The sequence below is a fragment of the Lentinus tigrinus genome (genome assembly GCF_003813185.1).
Source record: "Lentinus tigrinus ALCF2SS1-7 unplaced genomic scaffold L226scaffold_20, whole genome shotgun sequence".
In the NCBI taxonomy this organism is placed as follows: Eukaryota; Fungi; Basidiomycota; class Agaricomycetes; order Polyporales; family Polyporaceae; genus Lentinus; species Lentinus tigrinus.
In genome coordinates, this window is record NW_027137929.1 from 154869 (window position 1) to 176685 (window position 21817).

General features: G+C 57.5%; 9 protein-coding genes across 9 annotated transcripts; 3 read left to right on the plus strand and 6 right to left on the minus strand.

The window, feature by feature from the left end:
- Positions 1 to 214: 214 nt before the first annotated feature.
- Positions 215 to 1002, minus strand: L226DRAFT_141083 (uncharacterized protein). Its single transcript, XM_067672340.1, has 3 exons — positions 897 to 1002; positions 697 to 818; positions 215 to 629 (listed from the first exon to the last, which is right to left on the minus strand). Exons 1-3 carry the CDS (start codon positions 901 to 903, stop codon positions 435 to 437), a joined length of 324 nt encoding a protein of 107 aa, XP_067533481.1. The 5' UTR covers positions 904 to 1002; the 3' UTR covers positions 215 to 434.
- On the minus strand, positions 915 to 1954 carry L226DRAFT_141060 (uncharacterized protein). The gene is made up of 5 exons (XM_067672339.1): positions 1939 to 1954; positions 1726 to 1861; positions 1496 to 1566; positions 1230 to 1313; positions 915 to 1101 (listed from the first exon to the last, which is right to left on the minus strand). The coding sequence occupies exons 2-5, from the start codon at positions 1809 to 1811 to the stop codon at positions 1022 to 1024; spliced, it is 321 nt and encodes a 106-aa protein (XP_067533482.1). The 5' UTR covers positions 1812 to 1861; positions 1939 to 1954; the 3' UTR covers positions 915 to 1021.
- Positions 1955 to 4148: 2194 nt separating this feature from the next.
- L226DRAFT_466372 (kinase-like protein) lies at positions 4149 to 6102 on the minus strand (the record flags this gene model as incomplete). Its single annotated transcript, XM_067675970.1, has 3 exons — positions 4149 to 4868; positions 5706 to 5980; positions 6039 to 6102. The coding sequence occupies 3 exons, from the start codon at positions 6100 to 6102 to the stop codon at positions 4149 to 4151; spliced, it is 1059 nt and encodes a 352-aa protein (XP_067533483.1).
- A 2982-nt stretch (positions 6103 to 9084) lies between these two features.
- L226DRAFT_141221 (uncharacterized protein) lies at positions 9085 to 10542 on the plus strand. The gene is made up of 6 exons (XM_067672341.1): positions 9085 to 9252; positions 9330 to 9848; positions 9953 to 10048; positions 10109 to 10221; positions 10323 to 10423; positions 10481 to 10542. Exons 1-6 carry the CDS (start codon positions 9174 to 9176, stop codon positions 10494 to 10496), a joined length of 924 nt encoding a protein of 307 aa, XP_067533484.1. The 5' UTR covers positions 9085 to 9173; the 3' UTR covers positions 10497 to 10542.
- Positions 10543 to 10616: 74 nt separating this feature from the next.
- L226DRAFT_536761 (mago nashi) lies at positions 10617 to 11686 on the minus strand. Its single transcript, XM_067681183.1, is given in 7 exon segments — positions 10617 to 10787; positions 10860 to 10949; positions 11022 to 11109; positions 11178 to 11241; positions 11338 to 11453; positions 11562 to 11563; positions 11577 to 11686. 7 exon segments carry the CDS (start codon positions 11613 to 11615, stop codon positions 10737 to 10739), a joined length of 450 nt encoding a protein of 149 aa, XP_067533485.1. The 5' UTR covers positions 11616 to 11686; the 3' UTR covers positions 10617 to 10736.
- A 101-nt stretch (positions 11687 to 11787) lies between these two features.
- Positions 11788 to 12597, plus strand: L226DRAFT_141240 (uncharacterized protein). The gene is made up of 2 exons (XM_067672342.1): positions 11788 to 12135; positions 12236 to 12597. Exons 1-2 carry the CDS (start codon positions 11858 to 11860, stop codon positions 12360 to 12362), a joined length of 405 nt encoding a protein of 134 aa, XP_067533486.1. The 5' UTR covers positions 11788 to 11857; the 3' UTR covers positions 12363 to 12597.
- On the plus strand, positions 12207 to 12840 carry L226DRAFT_141247 (uncharacterized protein). Its single transcript, XM_067672344.1, has one exon. The coding sequence runs from the start codon at positions 12426 to 12428 to the stop codon at positions 12768 to 12770; it is 345 nt and encodes a 114-aa protein (XP_067533487.1). The 5' UTR covers positions 12207 to 12425; the 3' UTR covers positions 12771 to 12840.
- On the minus strand, positions 12841 to 13830 carry L226DRAFT_141246 (uncharacterized protein). The gene is made up of 2 exons (XM_067672343.1): positions 13265 to 13830; positions 12841 to 13205 (listed from the first exon to the last, which is right to left on the minus strand). The coding sequence occupies exons 1-2, from the start codon at positions 13607 to 13609 to the stop codon at positions 12912 to 12914; spliced, it is 639 nt and encodes a 212-aa protein (XP_067533488.1). The 5' UTR covers positions 13610 to 13830; the 3' UTR covers positions 12841 to 12911.
- A 3386-nt stretch (positions 13831 to 17216) lies between these two features.
- Positions 17217 to 21804, minus strand: L226DRAFT_536764 (uncharacterized protein). The gene is made up of 11 exons (XM_067681184.1): positions 21299 to 21804; positions 20916 to 21246; positions 20685 to 20758; positions 19967 to 20097; positions 19818 to 19915; positions 19475 to 19767; positions 18917 to 19424; positions 18738 to 18864; positions 18577 to 18687; positions 18274 to 18523; positions 17217 to 18223 (listed from the first exon to the last, which is right to left on the minus strand). The coding sequence occupies exons 1-11, from the start codon at positions 21530 to 21532 to the stop codon at positions 17315 to 17317; spliced, it is 3066 nt and encodes a 1021-aa protein (XP_067533489.1). The 5' UTR covers positions 21533 to 21804; the 3' UTR covers positions 17217 to 17314.
- Positions 21805 to 21817: the final 13 nt, after the last annotated feature.

Consider the following 21817-nt stretch of genomic DNA (forward strand, 5'->3'; position numbering starts at 1 on the left):
AAGCGTGTGGGGAGCCGAGACTCACTGATGTCCAGAGATCCCGAAGTCCGAACCTGGGAACCTGGAAGAGAACACACTAGAGAACGCCGACGTCTCGGTCAGGGCCCGGGCTTTGCGGACTTACGGCTGCGCGGGCAAGTCAGGTACTAAATGCGACGTTGCGACCTGACATTCCTATGCAGAAGCGCATCGTATGCTCCCGAACAGCTTGAACCAGGGGTGCATCGTGTTGTGCCTCGGCCTGCACGTAAGAAAGGCGGCTCTTCGTGTTTCGTCGGATGATATTCGTGTCTTGCCCGGGCCGCGGGGGTGAGGTAAGGGAGCTGTCAGTCACTGGCCCTTCTCGGTGTACCTTGCGCTGCCTTCGAGAGGCATCGATTGCTTGTCCAGCTGGTATTGCATCAGTTTCAAGGAGGGCGATTACAAGCTAGGCGTTACGAATTGACATAGAGGGAGGTCCAGTGGCCGATGGACCGTGGCGTGTAATACATACTTCCTCCCGGAACGACTCTGAGCCTCTTCGGAAAATCGCTCGTGACAGACGCAGTGTTTGGCGACCGGGGAGACACTGACGCTGGAGCGTCCGCGACAAGCCTCGGTAGGCATACCGACCCTTGAGGAGAACAGAACTACAACTGACATCAGTCCTGTGAAATACCGGAGCCTGAGGATGTCACTGCTGAAGTACTGACATACCAGAGTGCGCGGACATCGAAACAGCGACATGACATACAGGAGCACCGGCTCTATCAGGGTCCGCGGGCCGCAGGTAGACCAAGTTGCCCAGACCAATGTATAAACTGTGACCGTGGACCTGTCTGAAGTTGTGCGCCCCCAGGCCACAGGTCTCAGGGCCCAATACGTGCCAGTATTGGCAGCACAGCAGGGGACCATACCTTTCATCCACGACCCTTAGCCCTATACCTCGGTCCTCTGAGACAGACCCAAGGCTGGCGGTGGCAAGTCGCCCGTGTCTCAGTCTGTCAACGGCCACATTGCATTCACCAGCTGGGCCGCAGAGTCACGTAAACTCGATCTGTCGCTCGAGCAGCTTCCGGATGACACCTATAATCTCCTGGCGCACGCCCATCGGCAGATCCGCTACAACCCGCACCCAACCCGCACCCAACCCGACCCGAACCAGCACCAGCACCAGCACCAGCAACAGCAGCCATCAGTGAGCCCAAGTCCTGCTCTCTCCAGCACAGAAAGAGTGTGAGAAGGCTCACCTTCGACCCGCGGCAACAAATCTGCGAGGAGGGCCTCGACCGACATGCCCCCTCCCCCGGTGCCTTCTGCCGCACGCGCCATCTCTGCCACCAAGGACCGACCAAGGACCAATGACCAAAGTCCAAGGGCAAGGACACACACGCACCCACATGCACGCGCACACGAACGAACGAACGAAACAGACAAAAACAAGGTGGTAAGCAAACGCATCCACACACGCGCTCAAACAGAAACCAAACGCCAAACGCCAAAAGAAGAGACGAACCTTTACTCCGGTCCTTGAACCTATCAATCCACCCGCTCTCGTTCAGCTCGCGCGCAAGCCGCGCACATATCCTGCCACACGGCCAAAGTCAGTTCAAAGTATGAGCGATGAGCTCCCTCTTCCCTCTTCCCTCTTGGCTCCACCCTCCACCCTCCATATAGCGCAGTAGATAGAGAAGGAGAAGGACGAGGAGAAGCAGGACGAGGAGCACAAAAGACACACAAACCCACCTATCCCAATCCCCATTCTCGATCATCCGCCTCCGCAGAGGCGGGTACAGCGCCGCGTTCCGTCCGTCCTTGTGCGCCGGGGGCATCCTTTAGCTTCAACTACCTTCAACTTGCTCCTCGCGCGTGCCGTGTGAACCTGGGATGGTCACTGATCAGCGGTGGTGGTGGTGGTGGTGCGGGTCCAAGCCACACGAAATGCAAGCGCCCGTATACCGTGCCGTGCTGTCGGACCTCGCGTCGTGTTGAGAACACTTGCATTGTGGTGCAAAGGCCGGCGGCCGGCGTCTATCTGTTGATAATCAGTATTTATCGTAAGTTTGCAGGGGAAAACGCCAAAGTCAGGTAACTTTGATAGCGAGGAGAACAAGATAGCATTGACTGTAAGTTTGTACGAACGTTAGTGACGCCTCTCCTAAATTTGACACAGTAAGGGTGCCAGTCAGCTGCCGGTCAGCTAGGCAGGTCGGTTGGTTGGTTGGCTTGGCAGGTTGGTCAGTCAGGAAGGTCAGTCACCCTTTGTAGTGTTAATTCATTGATTCCTCTTTAGTAGCTTATTGGCATTGTGATGTTGTTACATATTACTTGAGCGCTTGCCAAGACCTGCCTACTATACTTACTTACCTGGCCGACCATCCTGGCTGGCTGACCATCCTCCCAGCCCTGCCTGCTTGGTCTAGCTGGCTGACCATCCTCCCAGACCTTTGCTCAAGGGCTGGAAGTTGCATATATCTCTGCAAGAGTCATTCAAAAAACCCTGTAGTAGATGGACTGTTGAAGCGTCACATATCACAGTATAAGTGCTTATCAAAAATGCCCATAATATGTCTGACCAGTGACCTACCTTCCGTCCTGCCGACCTGGCCAAGGGCCTGGCTGTCCTTCCGGACCTGGCTAACCATACTGCCTGACTTGTCTGTCCTTCCGGAGCTGACTGTCCTACCAGACCCAATATATGACCATCCTATGTGCAAAGTGATATCATTGTCACAGTATAATATATATCTGACATGCCACAGTAGTTAGAGAACTGAAGGGTGAGGAGGGTAAGTAAGTGCGATTGAAGTTGAAGGCCACAGGATAATAAAATACGACAATAAGCCAAAATGGGAGGCTGATAAGCTGGATAGACGCCCCCGAGAAAAAATCATTATCTAGAAGATAGACGCCGGCCGGCGGCCCTTAAGCGCGGGCCGCCGCCCCTAGGGCCGGCGGCCAACGCTCCATAATGCTGATATTCTGGTCGTGTTCGTATTAGTATTCATGGAGATCAATGAGCCTGCGACAAACCACAGATGAAAAAAACAACAAACACACAAAGGCAAGACACGAGGACCTCGAGCCATTATATACAACGTGCGCATACTCTACTGTACAAATAACGGAGGAGGTTCCAACGAGTCCCGACTAGCTGCGAGCCATATCACAGAGAGCGAGCCAGCGAGCGAACGAGCTAGTGAGAGCAGGTGAACCATAGGACGTTTGAACGAGCGGTGTGTGGGCCATAGACGCATACGCATATAATATCCATAGGCAAGGACAGCTGGGAGGAGAGGGGTACGTACGATGGGGAGGCATATGCGTCATAGGCGGACATAGAGTCAATAATACTTCGATGCGAGATACGGATACGGACAGAGGAGGCTCCGGGAGGAGTGTAGGTACGGCGACAGGGTGCGCGGGACGCGAGAGACGGGGACAATGAAAGTGGCAGGATGGGGGGAGCGAGGGGGGAGTGATGGAGTGATGGATGGTAGAGATGTGCGACACGAACGATGCGCTCCGTCAGACTTTGGTTGGGGGGGAGGGGGGAGGGGCAAGGCTGGCAGTACTGTGGGCAGCGCAGCCAACACCATATAATACATACATACTTCGTAACTTAGTCGCACAACAGCAACAGAACGAGCACATCTCCACAAAGGAGAGCAAGAGCCGCATGGGCGGAGGGACCGGGGGTGGGCTTATCTGTCCGAACCGTCAGTCATTCGTCCCGCTCCTCAGAGGCAAGGGCGCACTCACCAAAGGCAAAACTATATACACGGTCGCCACACCGACCCGCCCACAGCTGGCCACCGCCGACTCAGGGAGCTGGGGCACCCAAGCTGGGTCGCCACGCTAATAAGCTGAACGACCAGATGGACGAGTCATACCCCGCTAGAGAACACGATGGTCCTCGTCATAGATAACTTGAGAGCAGGCGTCCCGCGGTCACGGTCATCGCGTGATCGAACGGTCCAAGCATATACACATGCGGGACGCCGCCGTCTTCAGTCCCTCGCCTCGCCTCGCCGCGAGATTCAAACATGGCTTACGAGCCTGCTGCAGCGCCCCACGTCAGTCCCACGTCGATCGCGCAAGAGACACGAAAAGGATACTCACGTCCTAGACTTACAAGAAGCCGCGACACCCACACTCCACCACTACCGTCATGCCCGCGCGCCTCGTACGCGTGCCGCTGCCGCAGCGGCCTTCGTCGCGTTCGCAGCTGCAGCACGCTCGGCATTAGCCTGGCATGCGGAGCAGCTCCTGCACACACGCTTGCGCTTCCGTGCCGGGCCATCCGCCTCGCCACGGCTGCTCTCACCGGGACGAGGTACGCACCAGTCGAACACGCCGTCGTACTCGATGCCCTGGCGCTCAGCGAGGCCGCGGAAGAGCGCACGGAGGCCTTCATAGTCGGGAAGGTCGTCGAACTCGAGTGCGCGCACGTACTTGTAGAAGATGTCGAATTCGGGCGGAAGGCCGACAGTGAGGACCGCCTCGGTCTCGAGCTTCTTGTCGCGAATGAGGTCCCACGTCTCGCTGACAGTGGAGCCTTTGATCTTCCTCCATGGAAGCGTCCCACGAAGGAAGTAGATGAGCATGTACGCGAGCGCCTCGAGGTCATCCCGGCGTGAGCACTCGATGCCAATATGGGTGTTGATGGCGGCGAAGAGGCAGGTGCCCACGCCATGGTGATCGTCCTGGTGGTACGGGATGTGGGCGCCTGTGCGCGGATCGCGGAACTTCTTGGCGAGCCCAAAGTCGATCACATTGACGACGTAATCTGCTCTGCTGGATTCTGAGGTTTTTGGAACAACAAAGTTGGCGGGTTTGATGTCGCGGTGGACGAGGTCTCTCGAGTGGATATACTCGATTCGGGTGATCTAGAAGCAGGCGAGAGGTCAGAGAAGGATCGGAAGACGGGGACCGGAGATGAACGTGGTCACTGAATGCCATACAGAGTGGCAATCTGCAGCACCGACGGCGACGGATAGCGCAGCCACGCGCGGACAATGCTCGTTTCACTCATGCCTGGAGGCGTCGAAGTCCAGAAAGCTGCGTTCCACCTCTGGTGGTTCATCACCGTCTGCACGAACGCCCTGAGTCAAGCCCTGTTCCGCTCCCTCGCGGGCTTTGGGGGCCTGCGGAGAACAGAGCACGGCACGAACTAGAACGAGTGGCTCGATATGGGTGGACACAGGGCGTAGAGAGGTCTCACACGTCAGTGACTAGTCGCGCCTCCCCGCCTCTTTACGCGTTGACCAGCGCCGCCACTGTGTCAACGCGCTGCTCGTACATAGCTATGGCCCAATCTTGCCGCGCTACTCAACTGCGAGTGGCGAGCGGCCAAGCAAACGTCGAGAGGGCGGGTGGTAGCACGCGGGCAGGCTCGTTGCACTCATGTCTGGAGGCGTCAAAGTCGACCTTCATCGCCATCTACATGGATGCCACCAGACCTCCTGAGTTGGGCCCTATTCCGTTTCCATTGGGCTTCTGGGGCCTGCGGAGAACAGAACAGGGCGCAAACTAGACCGGGTGGCTCAAGACGGGGAAAGAGACGCGTCGGATGTGTGGGAATCGTGAGAGCACAAGACGCCAAATCGGGATGGGGAGGGCTCGCAGACGCCGTTGGCGGCCTGCACGCCGTCATCCCCGTTCGCGCGGTGTCCAACACGCATAATGCGCGGAATAGGCAGCATAAGTGAATCGAGGCTACTCACCAGCTGATCAGCGAGCATGAGGATGGTCTTGAGGGAAAAGTGCCTGTTGCACATGCGGAAGAGGTCCTCGAGGGACGGCCCCAGGAGGTCGATGACCATTACGTTGTAGTCGCCCTGCTTGCCGGACCAGTTGATCCAGGGAACGCCAGGACCGCCCATGAGAGTCTTGTAGATCTTGGACTCCTGCTTGAGCGGGGACGACTTGGCTATGGCCGGCTCGAGCTTGATGGCGACTTCCTTGCCGGCGACGGTGTGCACGCCCTGGAAGACGGTGCCTACGGTGGCGAGCGAAGTCAGCGCATACAGTAGGGCAGGGACGACGCGGAGACGGACCACAACCACCGATGGCTATCTCCTCCTCGAGTCTGTACTTGCCACCAAAGGTGAAGGCGTCCATGTCGGATGGGCGGATGGGTGCTGGGGAGAACTGGAGATGTCGGTACGCGTCGGCAGCGGTGGCGACGCGGGCGGAGGGGAGCTGGCGGGGGGCTGAGAGGCGCGACGCGAGGGAGGACGCGGAGGAGGGGGCAGCGTCGAACACGGGCGAGGTCAAACTCTTGAACACCAAACGGGCGCCCTCTCCATTTCGGGCCTTGCCGGCGCCCGTCCCGTGACCTCGGCAATGCGTCGGCCTTGAGCTCATATTCGCACGCTCTGCGGCTCGCCTTGCGCGCGTCCGTGCCCTTGTCCTCGTCCGCGAGTCCTGCTGCAGTCCACCCCCTGCTCAGCTTGCTCTGCACCACCACCACAGTCTCCCGGAACTTGCGCGCAGCCCCCATCGTCGGTCCGGATTTGTGTTACGATCGCTGTGCGCCTTGGCAAATTGCAGACCAAGCCCTTTGTACGGGCGACTAGTACTAGTAGAATGCTCATTTGTGCGAGTCTTCCATTCTCCTGCTCACCTCATGTCTCCGTGCTGCAGCTGCAAGCCCTTTCTCCCGGTCCCCTCTGCACGCCTCGGGCTCTGGGGAATGGAACAGGGCGGCGCTCCATTCCCGGGTACGTGCACGCCGGTTGAATTTAGGTCGAATTCGAACTTCCAAGTCCACCGACCTTCGGGGACGGGAACGCGACTAAGCAGCGCGTCGCGAGTCGCGGGTGCCTTTAGTGTGTGCTCGTTCACACCGCGGCGTTGTCAAAGAGACTCATGACGTCCTCCCACCGTCATAAGTACTGTCGACGTTAATAGCGTGCGCACCGCGCACATCCTCCCCCGGCCCGGCCCGTGTGGATGCAGCGCGGTATTCATCTAAGCACGAGAGTTGCGTCGTTGTGTGGAGAGGGGAGCGGCTCGTAACTATGCTCGCACCGGGCCTTGGTCCAGGCCCCAGGGCCCATGCGTTGTATGCACAAGGATCTCCAGGTACTGCACGACTCGGAGCGACATGTACGGTGCCATACCGAGGAGAGAGTGTGCGCAGTTAGACGATCAATGCGAACGTCACGTCGACCTTCATGAAAACTGGAACCTACACTATAGTCCAGGTTCTAGCCGCACGTTTGTCGCGTCTTTCACAGTAACTACATCGTGACTCCACCTCGAGGCCTCGGGTATGCACATCACACCAGCGTGCTGCAGGTACAGTACGCCCTCCCACTGCGCTGCTGGTGACTTCACATTCGGGGTCTCGTCCCGAGCTCAAGGTGCGCAGAATAGTTGCAATACACTAAGTAGCATTGTTCCATGGCCAGCCCTTGGCTCGCTTCTCGTGGACCGCTGCTACTGTAGAGTACAGCACCGCACCAAGTACTTGAGGCTCGTACAGTAGTCCTCAGGCTATTCCCTCCTTCTCACAAACACAGTGAGTTCATCACAACCTGCGACAAGCTCGGACCACTTGGAGGGACACGACGCGGGCGACCGACGCGCTTACCACTGGAGAAAAAGGCCCCGCGGTGGACAGAAATGGCAATGCTCAACGTGCGTGCCTGATCGGTGCCAATGGATTATGGCAAGAGAGCAAGTTTGGGCGTCGTCCAGACGGCTCGCTCCCCATGACGATCTCAACTCTGCATCCGGAGATTCGCGCGGCGGAATACATAGAGAGCAGAGCAAACGGCACTCTCACACAGCGCCTCCAGCAGAACGCGCACCCGGCGCCGATTCAAATATTCACGAAGCATACATCTGGCACCGGGGCCAGTAGTACGTGAACCAACTTCTCCGGTCAAGCTCAAGTCCGGGTGCGCTACAAGGACCGAGTCACGACAGCGCCATATATACATCCACGAATTCGAACTCTACGACCACTTTTACTACGGTCGACGCCGGCGCCGTCTTCGCGTGCCTATCAGTGTTCGCACTTCGCACTTCGAACTGCAGCTCTTTCACAGCTGGGCATATGTAGAGTACATACGTCGAGCGCCCCGGGCACTGGTGCAAATCCGGATTGTCCCTTGAGGCCACAGGCTGAGGCTTCTCTTCTCACGCTCTCCCCTTGCCATCTAGGCACTGCCCGTGGGTCGACTACCGCAGTATCATGGACTGCACGTCTAGAGCACTACTATGCAGTCTACTAATTCTAGTACGACCGTCGACGCACGCAATCTATCCCATGGTATACGTACGCGGAAGCGGCAGTCCTTGCACACGATTCCCCTGTGCACACGTTGCCTCGCCGGACGAGATGCACAGGAAGACAGGGAAGACGCAATCGAAGCCTTGGCAGTAGTAAGTGGGTCCAGTGTCGGACGTCGAGCAGTGGCGTCATGTGGACGGACTTTCGAGGATACATCTCCTCACGTTGACGCGTTTGCGTCCGGACTCGGACTCAATCGCCAGCCCCGAGCAGGTACGCAAACATCCGTTCGTGCCCTTGCTTTCCGTTTCTGATGCTCGGTTCCAAGGTCCAGAACACAAGTTATATGTACATGCATATGGTTCCGACTCGGAGGCCTTCGCGCGCGCGGTACCTGCACGGGTCCAGTAACCAGGTTCCTCGCACGAGTCCGAATCAATCCCAATCCTGTCCTGTCAATGGGCCCCGCGCAGGACCTGGAGAGTAGACTCTCAAGATCTCAACGTCCGGTGGTTCGACTGCACCGCCATACGCATCCGACCCCGCATGCAGTCCGCGTCGTATTGACTGACATGACATTCAATTCCTGACAGTTCCAACCGTGCACGTAGTCGCAGAATCCCCGCTTCTCGCTGTCTGTACGCGGTATGCTGCCTGGCAATTGCAATCGGCCCCGCCCCTTGGCCTTACCGGGTACCCCTGGCCAGGCGTCAGCCATGCCAATCCCGCCGAACCGCGAAGCCTAGTCTGGTCACTGACACTCTGTGTGTGTGGGTACATCATATGTACTCAGCACTCGCGACACTAACATGAAGGCAGCGATCCCTCCAGCTCAGAGGACCTGAACACTCGAAGACCGCCCCCTTCCCTTCCACTTCGACGTCCAACAAGCTCATCCCCGGCAGCGACCTTAACCATAGCAGACTCGACACATCATACACGCACGACGATGAAGACCTTCGCCGCCCTGCTCGTCCTCCTGACGACCGCGCTGTGCGCCTCCGCGCTCGCAACGCCCCAGTACAACGGTGCGTGCGCATCATACTTCCCCGCCATCGCGTATGATGTCACTGACCGCCCCCCGCGTCCTCACCCACACTCGCAGTCCGCAGACAGACCATCTCGGGGAACGGCACCGGCACGGACGTCTCCCCGCTCTGCGCCGGGTCCACCACCGCCCCGACGCTCCTCACCTCCTCCACGCTCCTCGTCCCCGGGGGCATCACGCTCGAGCTCGCGACGTTTGCCTGCGCGTCCGACCCCGCCGTCGTCCCGCTCGCCGCCGAGGAGGGCGGGCTCCTCGGGGGCCTCCTCGGCGGGGTCCTCACGTGGCTCCTCCCGGACGGCAAGACGACGACGAAGACGAAGACGAAGACGACGACGAGGACGACGACGAAGAGCACGACGAAGACGAGCACCAAGACGACGACGAGCGTGAAGACGACGACGACGACCACGACCGCGACGGAGACGTCTGTGAGCGTGTCCGCGACGACCGCGACGGAAACCGCGACAGCGATAGAGACGGTGACGGACAGCGAGACGGACACCGCGACCGTCACCGCGACCGTCACTGCTGCCCCGAGCCCGACGCCGACCGCCGAAGACGTGTGCGACGGGATCTGTAAGTCCAAAGACATCATGTTCCTGGCATCTGCTGCTTCGTTAATGATACTGACGATCATGCTCACTGTCCCCGTCCCCGCCCTTGCATCCTCCTACTACTAGGCACCACCGTCTGCGCGGAGATGGGCAGCCTCCCGCCCGTATCCGACGACTGCCAGCAGCTCTCCAACGCCATCACCATCCTCAACGGCCAGATCCGTACGTCCCCCGTCTCCCTCCCCCCCAACGCCCCACTGACCTGACCTGACGTCGCCACAGCGCCCGAGTTCACCGTCGACTCGAAGCACGTCCAGACCATCTCCTTCGAGACGTGCCGCTTCTTCTTCGAGAACGTCGGCCCCCTCCCGCTCACCTACTGCTGGGTCTCCCTCGTGCGTGTCCCCATCCCCATCCCCATCCCATTCCCAAACCCTTCCTTTGCATTCTCTCTCACCGAAAGATGGATGGATGACTCACTATGTAAATCGAACAGGTACAAACCGCGTCCGCCGCGGCGAGCGCGTGCCTGCCGCCCACCCAGCCCGTCCTCTCTGAGGGCTTGTGCATCGCCGGCGACGGGACTTGGGAAGTCGGGTACGTGTCTGTTGTTGTCGACTGGCGAGTCTTGCTGTTGCTGATGGAGGTGTGTAGGGTCGCCCACGCTTGAAAGGCTCAACGCGAGTTCGAAGTTGCTGCGCTCGTACTAGTACGGCGAATATACCAGTCCAGAAGTCACAGAGGAGTTGTAGTTGTCAGAGTCAGAGAATGTCAGTTTTCGTCCATCTGTTTCGCGCACGACGGGATAGTGTAATGGTGTAAAAGCACAAACACATATCACATTGATTCCAGCATTTTGGAGAGACAAGGACATCGACGACGACAAGGCAGAATACGCGAGGAGAGTAGCTTAGATGGGCTTGATCTTGAAGTGCAGGGAGATGAGCGAGAAGATCAAGCACTGCACGCACGCACGCAAAGGTCAAGGTCAGCAAACAACAATAGCCGAGCGCGTCGCAGTGCGGTGGCGTACCTTGAGGTCCTGCACGAGGTAGTAGAAGACGCGCAGACCCTCCGGGTCCTCGCTGTCCGCGACCTCGACCAACGAACCAATCTTCGCAGTCTGGAAAGCGCGATTCACAGCCACATGAGCTACGCTCGACGAGTAAAGCAATGTGGGGTGGGAAACACGCACCTCGAACGCGATGTGGTCGTTGCCAATACGGATCTCGAGCTCCTGCTTGCCAACGATGTTCTTCTTGGGCCAGTTCGTGTCGTCTTCCCTGTATACCGCAGCTCCCGTTCAGGCCCCTGCGCCGGGATAGGTGGAAGAGAGCAGTGAAAGACTCACTTGGTAATCTCGCTCGACTCGACGATGCGCTTGAGCTCCTTCACGACGAGCGGGCCGACCCACACTGTTCACCCCGCGTCCAATGAGCATGCATGTCCTCCGAAAACGCGATACAACCGAGGGAATGCGACGACGCGGAGAAGGAGGAGGGAGTACGCACTCTCTTTGCGTATGAGACTGTCGTTCCGGTAGTTCGAGTTGTTCGCGTAGCGCAGACGGCCATGGGAGTACTCAAACTCCAAGAACTCGTGGCCGTGCTTTCCAGAGTGTCCTGTGCTGTTTTTTGTCAGCACGAGTCTGCTACGAAAACATGTGTACGAGGAACTTACTAGTATCTGCAGTGGGGCGTGAGCAGGAGGATTAGTCCTGCGCACGCCGGGAGGCTATCTTCGGGGCGTCGTACCTGAGATAAAACGGGTCGTTTTCGTAGCCAGACATGATGGAGAGGATGAATACGTCGGAGAGAAGAAGGAGGAGGAGGAGGTGGTGGTGGTGGTGTTGGATTGACCAAGCGCAGACCTGGCACTTGGCCGATGTAATTCATTTGCAAACTTAGTTATCAAATCAATTATTTACTTACTCAACTTGAACCAAGTTCGATCACGTGGACGCGTCGCCCCTTTCCTCCCTCCAGGACGACTAGTACTACGCCCAACATCTAATCGGTACTATTGCTCGCTATGCCAAAGTCGAGAGTCAACCGCAAGGATCCCGGAATTGACATTGAAGAGTTGTCCCGGCAGAAGGCCAGATACTTCCAAATCCACGCAGAAGAAACCCACTACCTCGCTGCCGACCCTACTGCCCGAGACAAGGCTATCGCGAAGTTGTACCAGAACCCCGAGGTCAAGACGGGTTTCCCCTGCGCGGAGACCCTTCTAGGACCCGACGGCGATCCCGACGCCTTCCTCAAGGCCGTCGATAATGTGTTGGAGAACCCGGATAGGTCCATTGACCAGTAAGTAGTGTCGTCATTACTAGTAGTTGTGGCCCTGTACCGACAACGATTCGCTCTCTATCATATATACTGTCGACACTGATATCGAATCCATTTACAGACGTGTCTTCCGTTTCCATGTTGCTGCCTCCGGCCTCTTGGTCTTCAACAAGCACACGCTCACCAATGCCCTGGGAGATCGTAGGGATTTGCGATTGAAGGTGAACGTTCGCTCCCGTCAAATGTAAGCTTCCATGCAATGAGTACATCAAGGCGCTGTCTGCAACCTTCCTTGTAGTTACCGTGAGTGGATGAGCAAGAACTTGCCGTCTCCATCATCTGGTCTCAGCGCCCCGCCGATTCCTGCCCCCGTACCTCTCACTCCTCCAACTTCTCGCCTCACGTCCACGTCGATGAAGCCTATAACTTCTGATTACGCGGAAGAGATCCTGGCGCAGGGTGATGATATACTCGAGATGAAGTTCTTGCACGGGGCGAACGCTCCGGACAGTGGTTCCTGGGAAGTCGATTCGTTGGTGAAGAAGAAGGGTGGGAAGGTGCAGTACAACGTCCTCTTTGAGAATTGCCCCGACGCTATCCCCCATGACGTGGATGGCATGCGTGTCCTCCTACTTGATAGCCACATCCTCCATTAGCCGTCCCGTGTGTTAGACCCTGTTGGAGGCCCGGATCGGTGAAATCGTACGTCTGCAGCCCGATGCCAGGGGCACATCATTACTTGTCTCGCATTGAAATTCTTCTCCGGGTTTCCTCCCTTTCTCGGGCACCCCGCCACTTCAGTGGGCTCCGGCTATCGGTGCGGGTCCTTTTGGGACTCTGGGAAGACCATAGCGATCTGCTTGCAGCGTTGCTGTCCACCAAAGGTCCGAATCCAACCCTGGTAGTTCCCCGCCGCAGCGTTCGAACTCCTCCTTCACACGGGTAAAGAATGCCTCCTTGGCAGCGTCATAGCGTTCCTTCAGCGTGCGTGCATGCTCCTTGAGCTCAAGAGTAAACGCAGCGAATCGAATCACGTCCTCGAATTTGTGGAAGTCGAACCGTGGCACGCCCTGATCGCAGGTATAATACACCTGTCAGTTCGGACGATGTTGAGTTCAGCGCGCTACACGGAAAGAAAGGGGTCGCGCACCTTGTCTTCTGAGGAATACCATGTCGCAGATACCGTGTAATATGGCCCGGATTGGGCGACCCCGTAGACGTTGAAGTCCGTGATGCCGATTGCTCTCAAGAACGCGGCAGCACTAACAGAGTTCATACGCCTTTGCCTCTCGGCTGTACCCATGAGATTCTGGTCGTCCAACTTGTGATCAACGACCAAGTAAGGGAGGTGTAGAGCATTCGAGTCCAGGGAGGGAGATCCGTGCTTAGCTACAGATAGGTATGAACACAGTGATGAAGCGAACCCGGTGTCCTTCCCAACACCTTCGTGAGGTGCCGGATTTCGGGAGGAGGTGATGGATGGAAACCTCTTCATGAATTCGTCTGTTGTCGTCTTAAGCCTTGCAATTCCATGAATGCGTTGATAGAAGTCCTCGGGTGGGATGACAATAGTGAATGCCGCATCACAGCGGCCACTTTTGGGGTACCCGGACAAGCGCAACTTGAGCTTCTCCAACTGCGACTCAAGATCACCACCAGCTTTGGCTATGAGTGAGTCAATCTTGTGGTCCTGGACAGCATCGAATGCAGCTGAAGTTCTAGCATAGATGCTCTTCCATGCGCCAAGCTCTTCAAGAAACTCTACTTCGTCCTGTCGCTCGGCAAGGCTCAGGTCGGACGCTAGTGAGGATATGAGGTGGTCCACACCGTCTTGGCAAAAGTTCCTATGCTTGACAATTATTGGGAAAATTTGATCATGCAGAAACTGCTTCGAGGGTAATCTCCTTCCCTTCAGGCCAATGGGATTTTTTGTAAGCTGAGGGAACTGGTCGTATGCCTCGCAGCGAAGATACTTGATCGTCGCCTCAGCGCTTGGATGTATTTGTTCAGTATGTTTATCACTGATCAGCGAGGAACCACAGGACTCACCAGTAGTTGATGTGAAGGAACTGACCGGCGTTGTAGGTCTCCGGTTCGTAGCCTTGCAGGAGAATGTCTTCACAGACACGAAACAGCAAATCCCATGCAAGTCTCCACTCAGCTTCATTCGAAGCCTCCCTTGTGTAAGACCATTCTATGAAAGCATGCACGCATCTCAGGGGAACCAATGCGGTCAAGCTAGCGAGCGATGCATGTGTCTCCGACTCCGGAACGCTCTCCTGACCGGCAGTGGACATTTCGAGATGTGTCTGCTGACTGCACCCACCACTGGCATGCTCAGTCGTCTCCTTTATCTTGTTCGGAGGGAGCATCTCGCCAAGATCCGAAATGAGTTGAGCGGCCTCTCGCTGTACCAATAGAATAAACTGTGTTGCACGTCGGTGCATGTGTATCAGCTTCAAAGAGTCGCAGCCCTAAGCAACTTTGAATGGCCACTCACAGCCTCCCTCAGAACATCCTTGGCACCGCACATGGTGCGTAGATCGATCACTTGTCGACTAAGTTGACAATCCATCGCAGTTGAGTAAGGATAGGATAGGTTCCAGTGGTCCGTCACCCATTCGGTTATAGTCACATCGACGTGGGCCGAGGGTTGAGTCGCGTCGGGTTTAGTGATAGCTTCCACACCTTTGAACACTGGCTTGTTGTCATTACGAGGTTTCCTTTGTGCGAAGCTGCCCTGCCATTAGTGGTATCCTCACTTCAAGACATTCTACTTGCACTCACGCCGAGCCGCTGTACGAGGGCCTGGTGATCACGAAATCAGACTCGACATGTTATGGTAGATTGCGTGAGGATCCACGTACACAGACTGTTTTGCACTGGATCGTTCCGGAACCGGATACCTATTGATATCGGTCTTCTGGCTTCCCTCCCCATGGTTTGTAGGAATTTCCTGCGCATGGACATCCGTAGAGCTACTCTTGTCGATCTATATGCGCAGGCACATGTTAGGTAGTGGTAAGACCATGACAGTCGTGGTTTCGACTTACATGGTACAGTGCAACGGGTGAGTATGAGAGCGATTCAGAAAGAGTGTCGTTAAAGACGAGTGTTGTTGTGGGGGAGGGAGGTCCGGAGGAGGCCCATTGATCCGAACATTGCAGTGAGTGAAAGGTGATGCGTGACGAGTAGGAATGGAATGATGAGATATATAGGTCAGTAAGGACGTCGAGTAGCAACTACACAAGCACCCACCTCACGTCGCACAGCCAGTTCCAGATTCCACCGTCGACTCCTCGATCCTCCGCAATTTCGCGCATGTATTCATCAGCTCTCCAAGGAAGGATCGCGTCCGAAACAGGGTCTGCAGAGTCCTGGATTGGCCCAGCGATGTAGGGTCCAAGGGCGGCTAGGAACTGCGTCATCCGCATCAAGTGTTCCGGTACGCATAGGTCGAACAACCCAGCATCGACGCGGCCCAAGACAGGTGCGAGGATATGCACCAGAGGCTGGAGAGACATGCGATGTCAGTGTTCGTCGACCTCACCACGGAAGGAAACGCTACGTACCAGCGCCTGGGTCGGCCCCGGACTCTCTTCAACGCAGCCCAAGAAGACCTTACAAGTTGTTGACAACCGCGGGAGAAGGATACCCACGACGGGCACCTCTAGATTCAAAGCTCTCCGTTGGTACAGGGTGCTCGTCATCAGTGGAAGCAGATTGAGTTCATCTGCAACGCACAGCACAGGAATGAGGGGGTGAGGATGGCATGTAGAAAGGACATGTCGGTGGGGATCCAACTCTCCGGACAGAAATGGGACGCCTGCGGGATAGATGAGCGTGTCGCTACCGTTCAAAAAATAGTCATTACTCACCACCGTCGCTGTCCGCACTGTCGCTATCATCCTCTCCATCGCCCTCTTCACCGACGTCGTCCTCGTTTCCGTATTCTTCCTCAACGATATATCTGTGAAGAGCCTCGTCCGACATGCGCTGTTCCACGCTACGCCAGTCAGAGGTCCTGTCGAGGACTTCTTCGACACATGCCGGTGCAGTACTTGAGGTATAGTTTGAGGTCGTCACTCCTCTGTGTGCGAACGGGACCTCAGACAGGTCGCGGTAGTATGCGCTGGTTGGAACTTCGCAAGCTGGGATCCGTGTCAGATAGCCACAGGTAACAGACGCAGGGACGGTCACGTTCTACCTGTAGTTGCCCGTTCCAGCAGAAACAGGATTTCTGCGCTTCCCTTTGTGGGGCAGAATTCTGAGTCCAACGACGCGCTGCCCGTGTCAGATCGAGGCATCGCGAAGTCGACACGGTCGCTGAACGTAGGGATGATCAATAATATCCCACAATGAGTGCAATCGTCGAATTGCTACTCACTATATAGTAAGAGATGGATGTAACACCTTGGCAATATGTCGAATCACGATTGTTCGGAGTATTGGACCATGCGACTTCCCGTATAGAAGAAACGACGCGCAAGCCGACGAAAGGAAAAGATCTAAACGATCGGTAAGGCTGTCCAGAGTTCCTTCGGGATCCCAGGGGCCATGTTCGAGCTTAATATTGGACGGAGACGACTGGTTTTCAGGCAGCAATTGAGCGAAGGGTGCGATGGGCGGGGGCCAGGAAGAGCTGTCATCAAGAGCAAGGTCCTCGACAACCACGTTGTGCCGCCGAAGCCAGTCTTGCACTTCAACTTGAACATCAGGTTGAAGGTAAGACGCCATGAGCGTACAGTGCTGCAGATGAAGTTAGTAATGGGCAACTCGAGAAAAGTGGCGAGAATTTATCTTACTACCGTCTGCACTCGTTGAGCGAGCGGTCCACCGAAACGCGTGGCACTGCGTACGCGCGCACGCGTCCCTTCCCGAACTCACGTAAGTACCACATGGCACATCTCCTCGCCTACAAGATGATATGGCGGTTTCGGTGTGGCCCCAGTGCTCGAAAATGTCTGCATAGCGAGCGACGAGAACCTTTCCCGCTCGAGGTTGGACAGAATCGCACAACTCACTGACTCACGTGCACGCGTCAAGCCGAAGTTACTTACTACTTAGAGTTGAACGAACCCGCAATGAACCCGCAACTTGAAGGCTGCGTCGTCCAATGTATACGGCACTCCCTGCCTTTGCTTCCATTAAATCCAGATCGAGGCACCAGTCCCAATCGAATATAAGTACAGTCACTATCTTACACAACCTCCTGCATCTCTCTCCACCGCCTGTGCAGGCTCGCCTCGACGCCCCTCAGACTGCCCTTCCTCGTGCTCTCCCTCACCTTCAGCCCCGCCTCCTCCAGCCTCTGCAACACATTCCCATACACCTCCTTGTCCGTCGGGCCCTGCACGCCCCGCGCCCGCACACCGCCATCGAGGATCTGCAGCGCCGCAAACGCAACAGGGAGCCCGACCGTGCGCGACATCGCTGACGCCTCCTTCGTCCCGTACGCAACCAGCGACGACGTGTGGACCTCCTCGTCCGCCCACGGAGCGGCCAGCGGGGCACCCGACCCCTTGGGCCGCGTGATGATCTCGTGCGACAGGACGACGAGGTCACGCTCGTGCGGCGCATACCGCAGCTTGTGCGCGAGCAGCATCGCGAACAGGTCGAGCGGCGCAGTCGGCGTGCTCGGGAGTGGCGGGAGAGACGGGTCGAAGCTCGGGTCGGTGTTCGCTGCGTACTCTGAGAGCGACGACGGCACGATCGAGAGCCAGTGCAGCGCCTGCAGCACGCTGTCGCGCTGCTTGGGGGAGACGACCGACTCGAGTGCGGACGCCACGGACGCGGGGTCGTTCATGATCAGCGTCCCGAGCTTCTTCTCGAGCGCTTGGCGGACGAGCGCATTCCAGTGGTGCGGGTTCACCGTCGTCGACGCCTCGAGCAGGCCGATGGACTTGAACGCGTGCATGAGGTCCGCAAAGCCGGGGTAGCGGAGCGTCCCCCGGAAGACGGTGCGGATGTCCTTCAGTGGCTCAAGGCCGTACACACCCGCATAGGGGAGGCTGTTCCGGTTCGCAAGCCCTTCGAACTTGAGCACGTTCGACAGCGGGACGTCGGGGAAGTACGTCTTCAGCAGGTCGTCCCCGTCGACCTCGCATTCCTAACAGTACGGTCAGAGTGCTGCCTGTGACTTACGGAGCTGATACGCACCTCGCCATAGAGCTTGAACCGCGCAGCATTCGATGCGGCGGTCAAGACGCCCCTCGGGCTCCAGCTGAACTTGTAGCCCAACGGGACCTCGGCGTCCTCCGGCGCAGGCAGCCCGCCACAGAAAGACGTGAAAGAAACGATCTCCTTGTCCTGCGCACGGAGCGACTCAATCAGTGATAAGGCAGAACAGTGGTCGATGCCCGGATCGAGTCCAATCTCGTTCATCAGGACCACGTCTGCCGCGACCGCACTGGGAGAGATGCGTCAATGCGATGTCAGTGCAACGGAAGAAGCGAGACTCACCGATCGTGGAGCTCCCGCATAGCAGGCGAGATGTACGAAGCTGTCACGAGGTGTTTCTGGTTGCGTATGCACAGCTCAGCTACAGATGGGTGGAAGGGCACCGGAAGAAGGCTAGATGGCACTTCAGCACGGCATCAGACGATTCAACGCGCTGGAGTTACCTGATAACGACGTCCGCCTCTGCAACTAACCGCTCCACCGCTGCGAGGTCGCCCATGTCCACCAGCACAGGCGTAGCGTTGGGATATGCGGCAGTCAACCGCTCCGCATCCGGGAGCACATTGCTCGCTGCAACACACGACTCAGCATGAGCGACTCGATGCAATAACCGACGACTCACCCACGACGAGCTGCACATCTGGCCGGCTGCAGATCTCCGCCACAGCCGGCGGCGCGACCATCCCGCTCCCCAGCATGAGCACCGTCTTCTTCGGACGCACGCCGGCGTGTTCCTTCCTGACTTGCTCACTCGCGCTCTCTGCCTCTGACGGCGACGGCGATGGAGCTGAAGTGAGACTATCCTTCCACACTGCCAGCGGCCGCCTGAGCCACTCGAACGCGCTGCTCAGCTCTCCTCCGCTCGCGACAGTCGCCCGCTCAAGCGCCGCCTTCGTCTCCGCTGCCCGCTCGCCCACATCCTTGTTCCCAGTGTAGCCCGAGATGACCGAGCGGAGGTACGGCAGGAACGCCTGCGAGAAGTGCTGCGACGCCTCGAGCGGGAGGGCAGTCGGGAGGATGTCGACAGCCATCATAGTCACGGAGGGTAGATGGGCCGGAAGCGACGGAGGTCGAGCGGTGTAGTAGGGTGAGGACAGCGTCGTATGCCGGGACAGGAACTCCAGGCCGCCCTACATTGCGCGTCAGCGAGAAGTCATGTACACAGTCGTGGCTCACGTACCGAGACGTCGCAGCTGATGTCGCCCACGCACGCAAAACGACCCTTACCAAAGGTCTGCGCGATCTCGAGCGTGGTCGTGAGCTGCTCGTTTGTCATGAGTCGCGGGAACGCCGGGGCCCAGCCCGCGCCATGGAGCAAGAGCGAGAGGTACGGTGCGATCTTGGTGTGGAACTCAGAGACGTACTCGTCCGGATGGGCGTAGTAATCGGACCTCTCGAACGCCCGGCCGTCCTTGCGAACGAAGTAGTCTTTCGCGTGGGTGTGGACGACGTACACCTTGTGCAAGTCCGTGTCTGGGGTAACGTCAGTTGGCAATCAGAATCGCCTAGAGTGAAGGACGTACTCGGATCTGTGACCAGTCTGTGCAGGTCGCTAACCCGGACGTGCTGTATTGGCAAGTCTTCCAAGAGCGCGAGGACCCCGTCGGCAACCTTTCCGGTTCTGCCCTCGTGCGGTCAGCAGAGATACGACGATGTAGCGTCAGAGACATACCCAGTGACACCGATCACGAGTGGACCAAGACTCTTGGGCGTGCCGTCTGTTGCGATCTGCGCTCCGACAACGTTTCGGAGGGTGGACCGGATAGACGCTAATGAGGGATGCGTGTGCGGTCGAGGGGTCCACTGAGAGGCATGGTCAGTTCCAGTATATTCGCAACTACAAATGTGCCCCTGAGGGAAGCTAGTAGTCCATGGATGCTTGACAATCCCGGAGGTCCGGGTTATCATAGCAGGCGGAAGACAGTCGCTCCTGAGCGATGGACAGCGGATCCTATCGCATGAATGGTCCCACTCAGTCACCGTCTGAACATCTGAGCGACTGAAGAGTTTTCTGGCCGACTGTTGCCGGACAAAGCTCGCAGGCCCATCGCGTCGCGCCTCCCTGCCTCCTTGACGCGTTGACCAGTGCCGCCGCCACTGTGTTGATGCTTTACGAGGTTATCTATCCCCGGAGCCACTCTCGGGAGGGCAGGTGGCAGCGGGCGGGCGGAATTGGCATGAGCGTTACAGCACCGTAACGTCTGCAGCGAGGGTTGTCCGGTGGACAGATGTCAAAGCCAATGTGGCAGCTGCGTCGAACGGAAATCCTGACATTTTAGAAGCCACGGTGCTGCATTAAAAGCAGAGACGAGATGGAGTTTCATCTGAACGATCGGGCTCTCTGCCTCTATGCTCTCGACATGAAGATATGACTGATGCACAGCACTCACAAGGAAGGGGCTGGCCACACCGAGTTCAAGATGGGCATGTGCCATCGCACATAGAGCTTCGAGCGCGCCTGCGACTATCAAATCCAAAGTGGACGTCAGTCATGAGCATGGAAAGGAGCATGTTAGGAAGAAGTTACTGGCACGACCCCGGGTCTATCGCTATCGGCCTGCTCCAAGGGGGGCCGCCTATACTCTGGGGTATCCTCGCAGGACGTAGAAAGAACCACTCACCACCAGCGAACCACCCAAACCCAACCGTCCGCTTGCCATCTTGCCCAGTCAAGAGTTCGTAGTCGATCAGTCTGGGTAACAGCGAGCCGTCCTTTGGTGCACCTGGGTTCTCGGACGCCAGGAACTTGGACAGTAGCTCCATGTTGTACAGCTGGCCCTTGACGGTATGCGAGAACATGATCTGCGTGCGCGGCACAAGGTGGGTGTCCGCATCGTGTCGCGGGTGTCCCGGGGCGGGGAGCGGGTCGGTGAGGACTTCGGGGAGGGGAGTCTCCTTGATGCCGACGACAATGTGTGCCGGTTGAAGGGTCGGGTGCAGCTTCGCACCAGCCTGTCCCGCCGCACATTACGACAGGCTGTGTAGCACGAAGGGGAACACGTACCTTCAGGAAGTCGTTGGACGTGAACACCCGCCTCTCGCACGGCTGCACGAGTACCTCCACGCCGTCCTTGTGCACCAACTCGTGCACCGCGTCCGGGGTGAGCGGGCAGCGCCGCTCCCATATCCGCAAGGGGTCTTCGCGTCGTATCCCGAGTGTGAGCTTCGTGTTCGTGTTCTTCGCGGTTGTGCCGTACGCACGGCGGAAGGCGAGGTGAGAGCGTCGGAGGACCGTCATTGCGAGTTTACATCCAGCGTGCGTTATGCAGGTTGTTCAGAGAGCCAAGCGCGGCGATGTCGTATATAAGAACGGAGAGCAGACGCGTGAAGCGACCACGATCATGATTCATGGCGGGGACGTCGTGCAACCTGACCATGATCCGAACCGACTGGGCACCGACCCTGTCAATTTGGGGTGTCCGCGCGCGCCTTATCGCGTTCGCGCGGCGGTGTGTGCATCCCGAACGATATCATTGGCGTCGGTAAGGACTTGTGCGATAATGAGAGCGGTCTGGACGTCGAG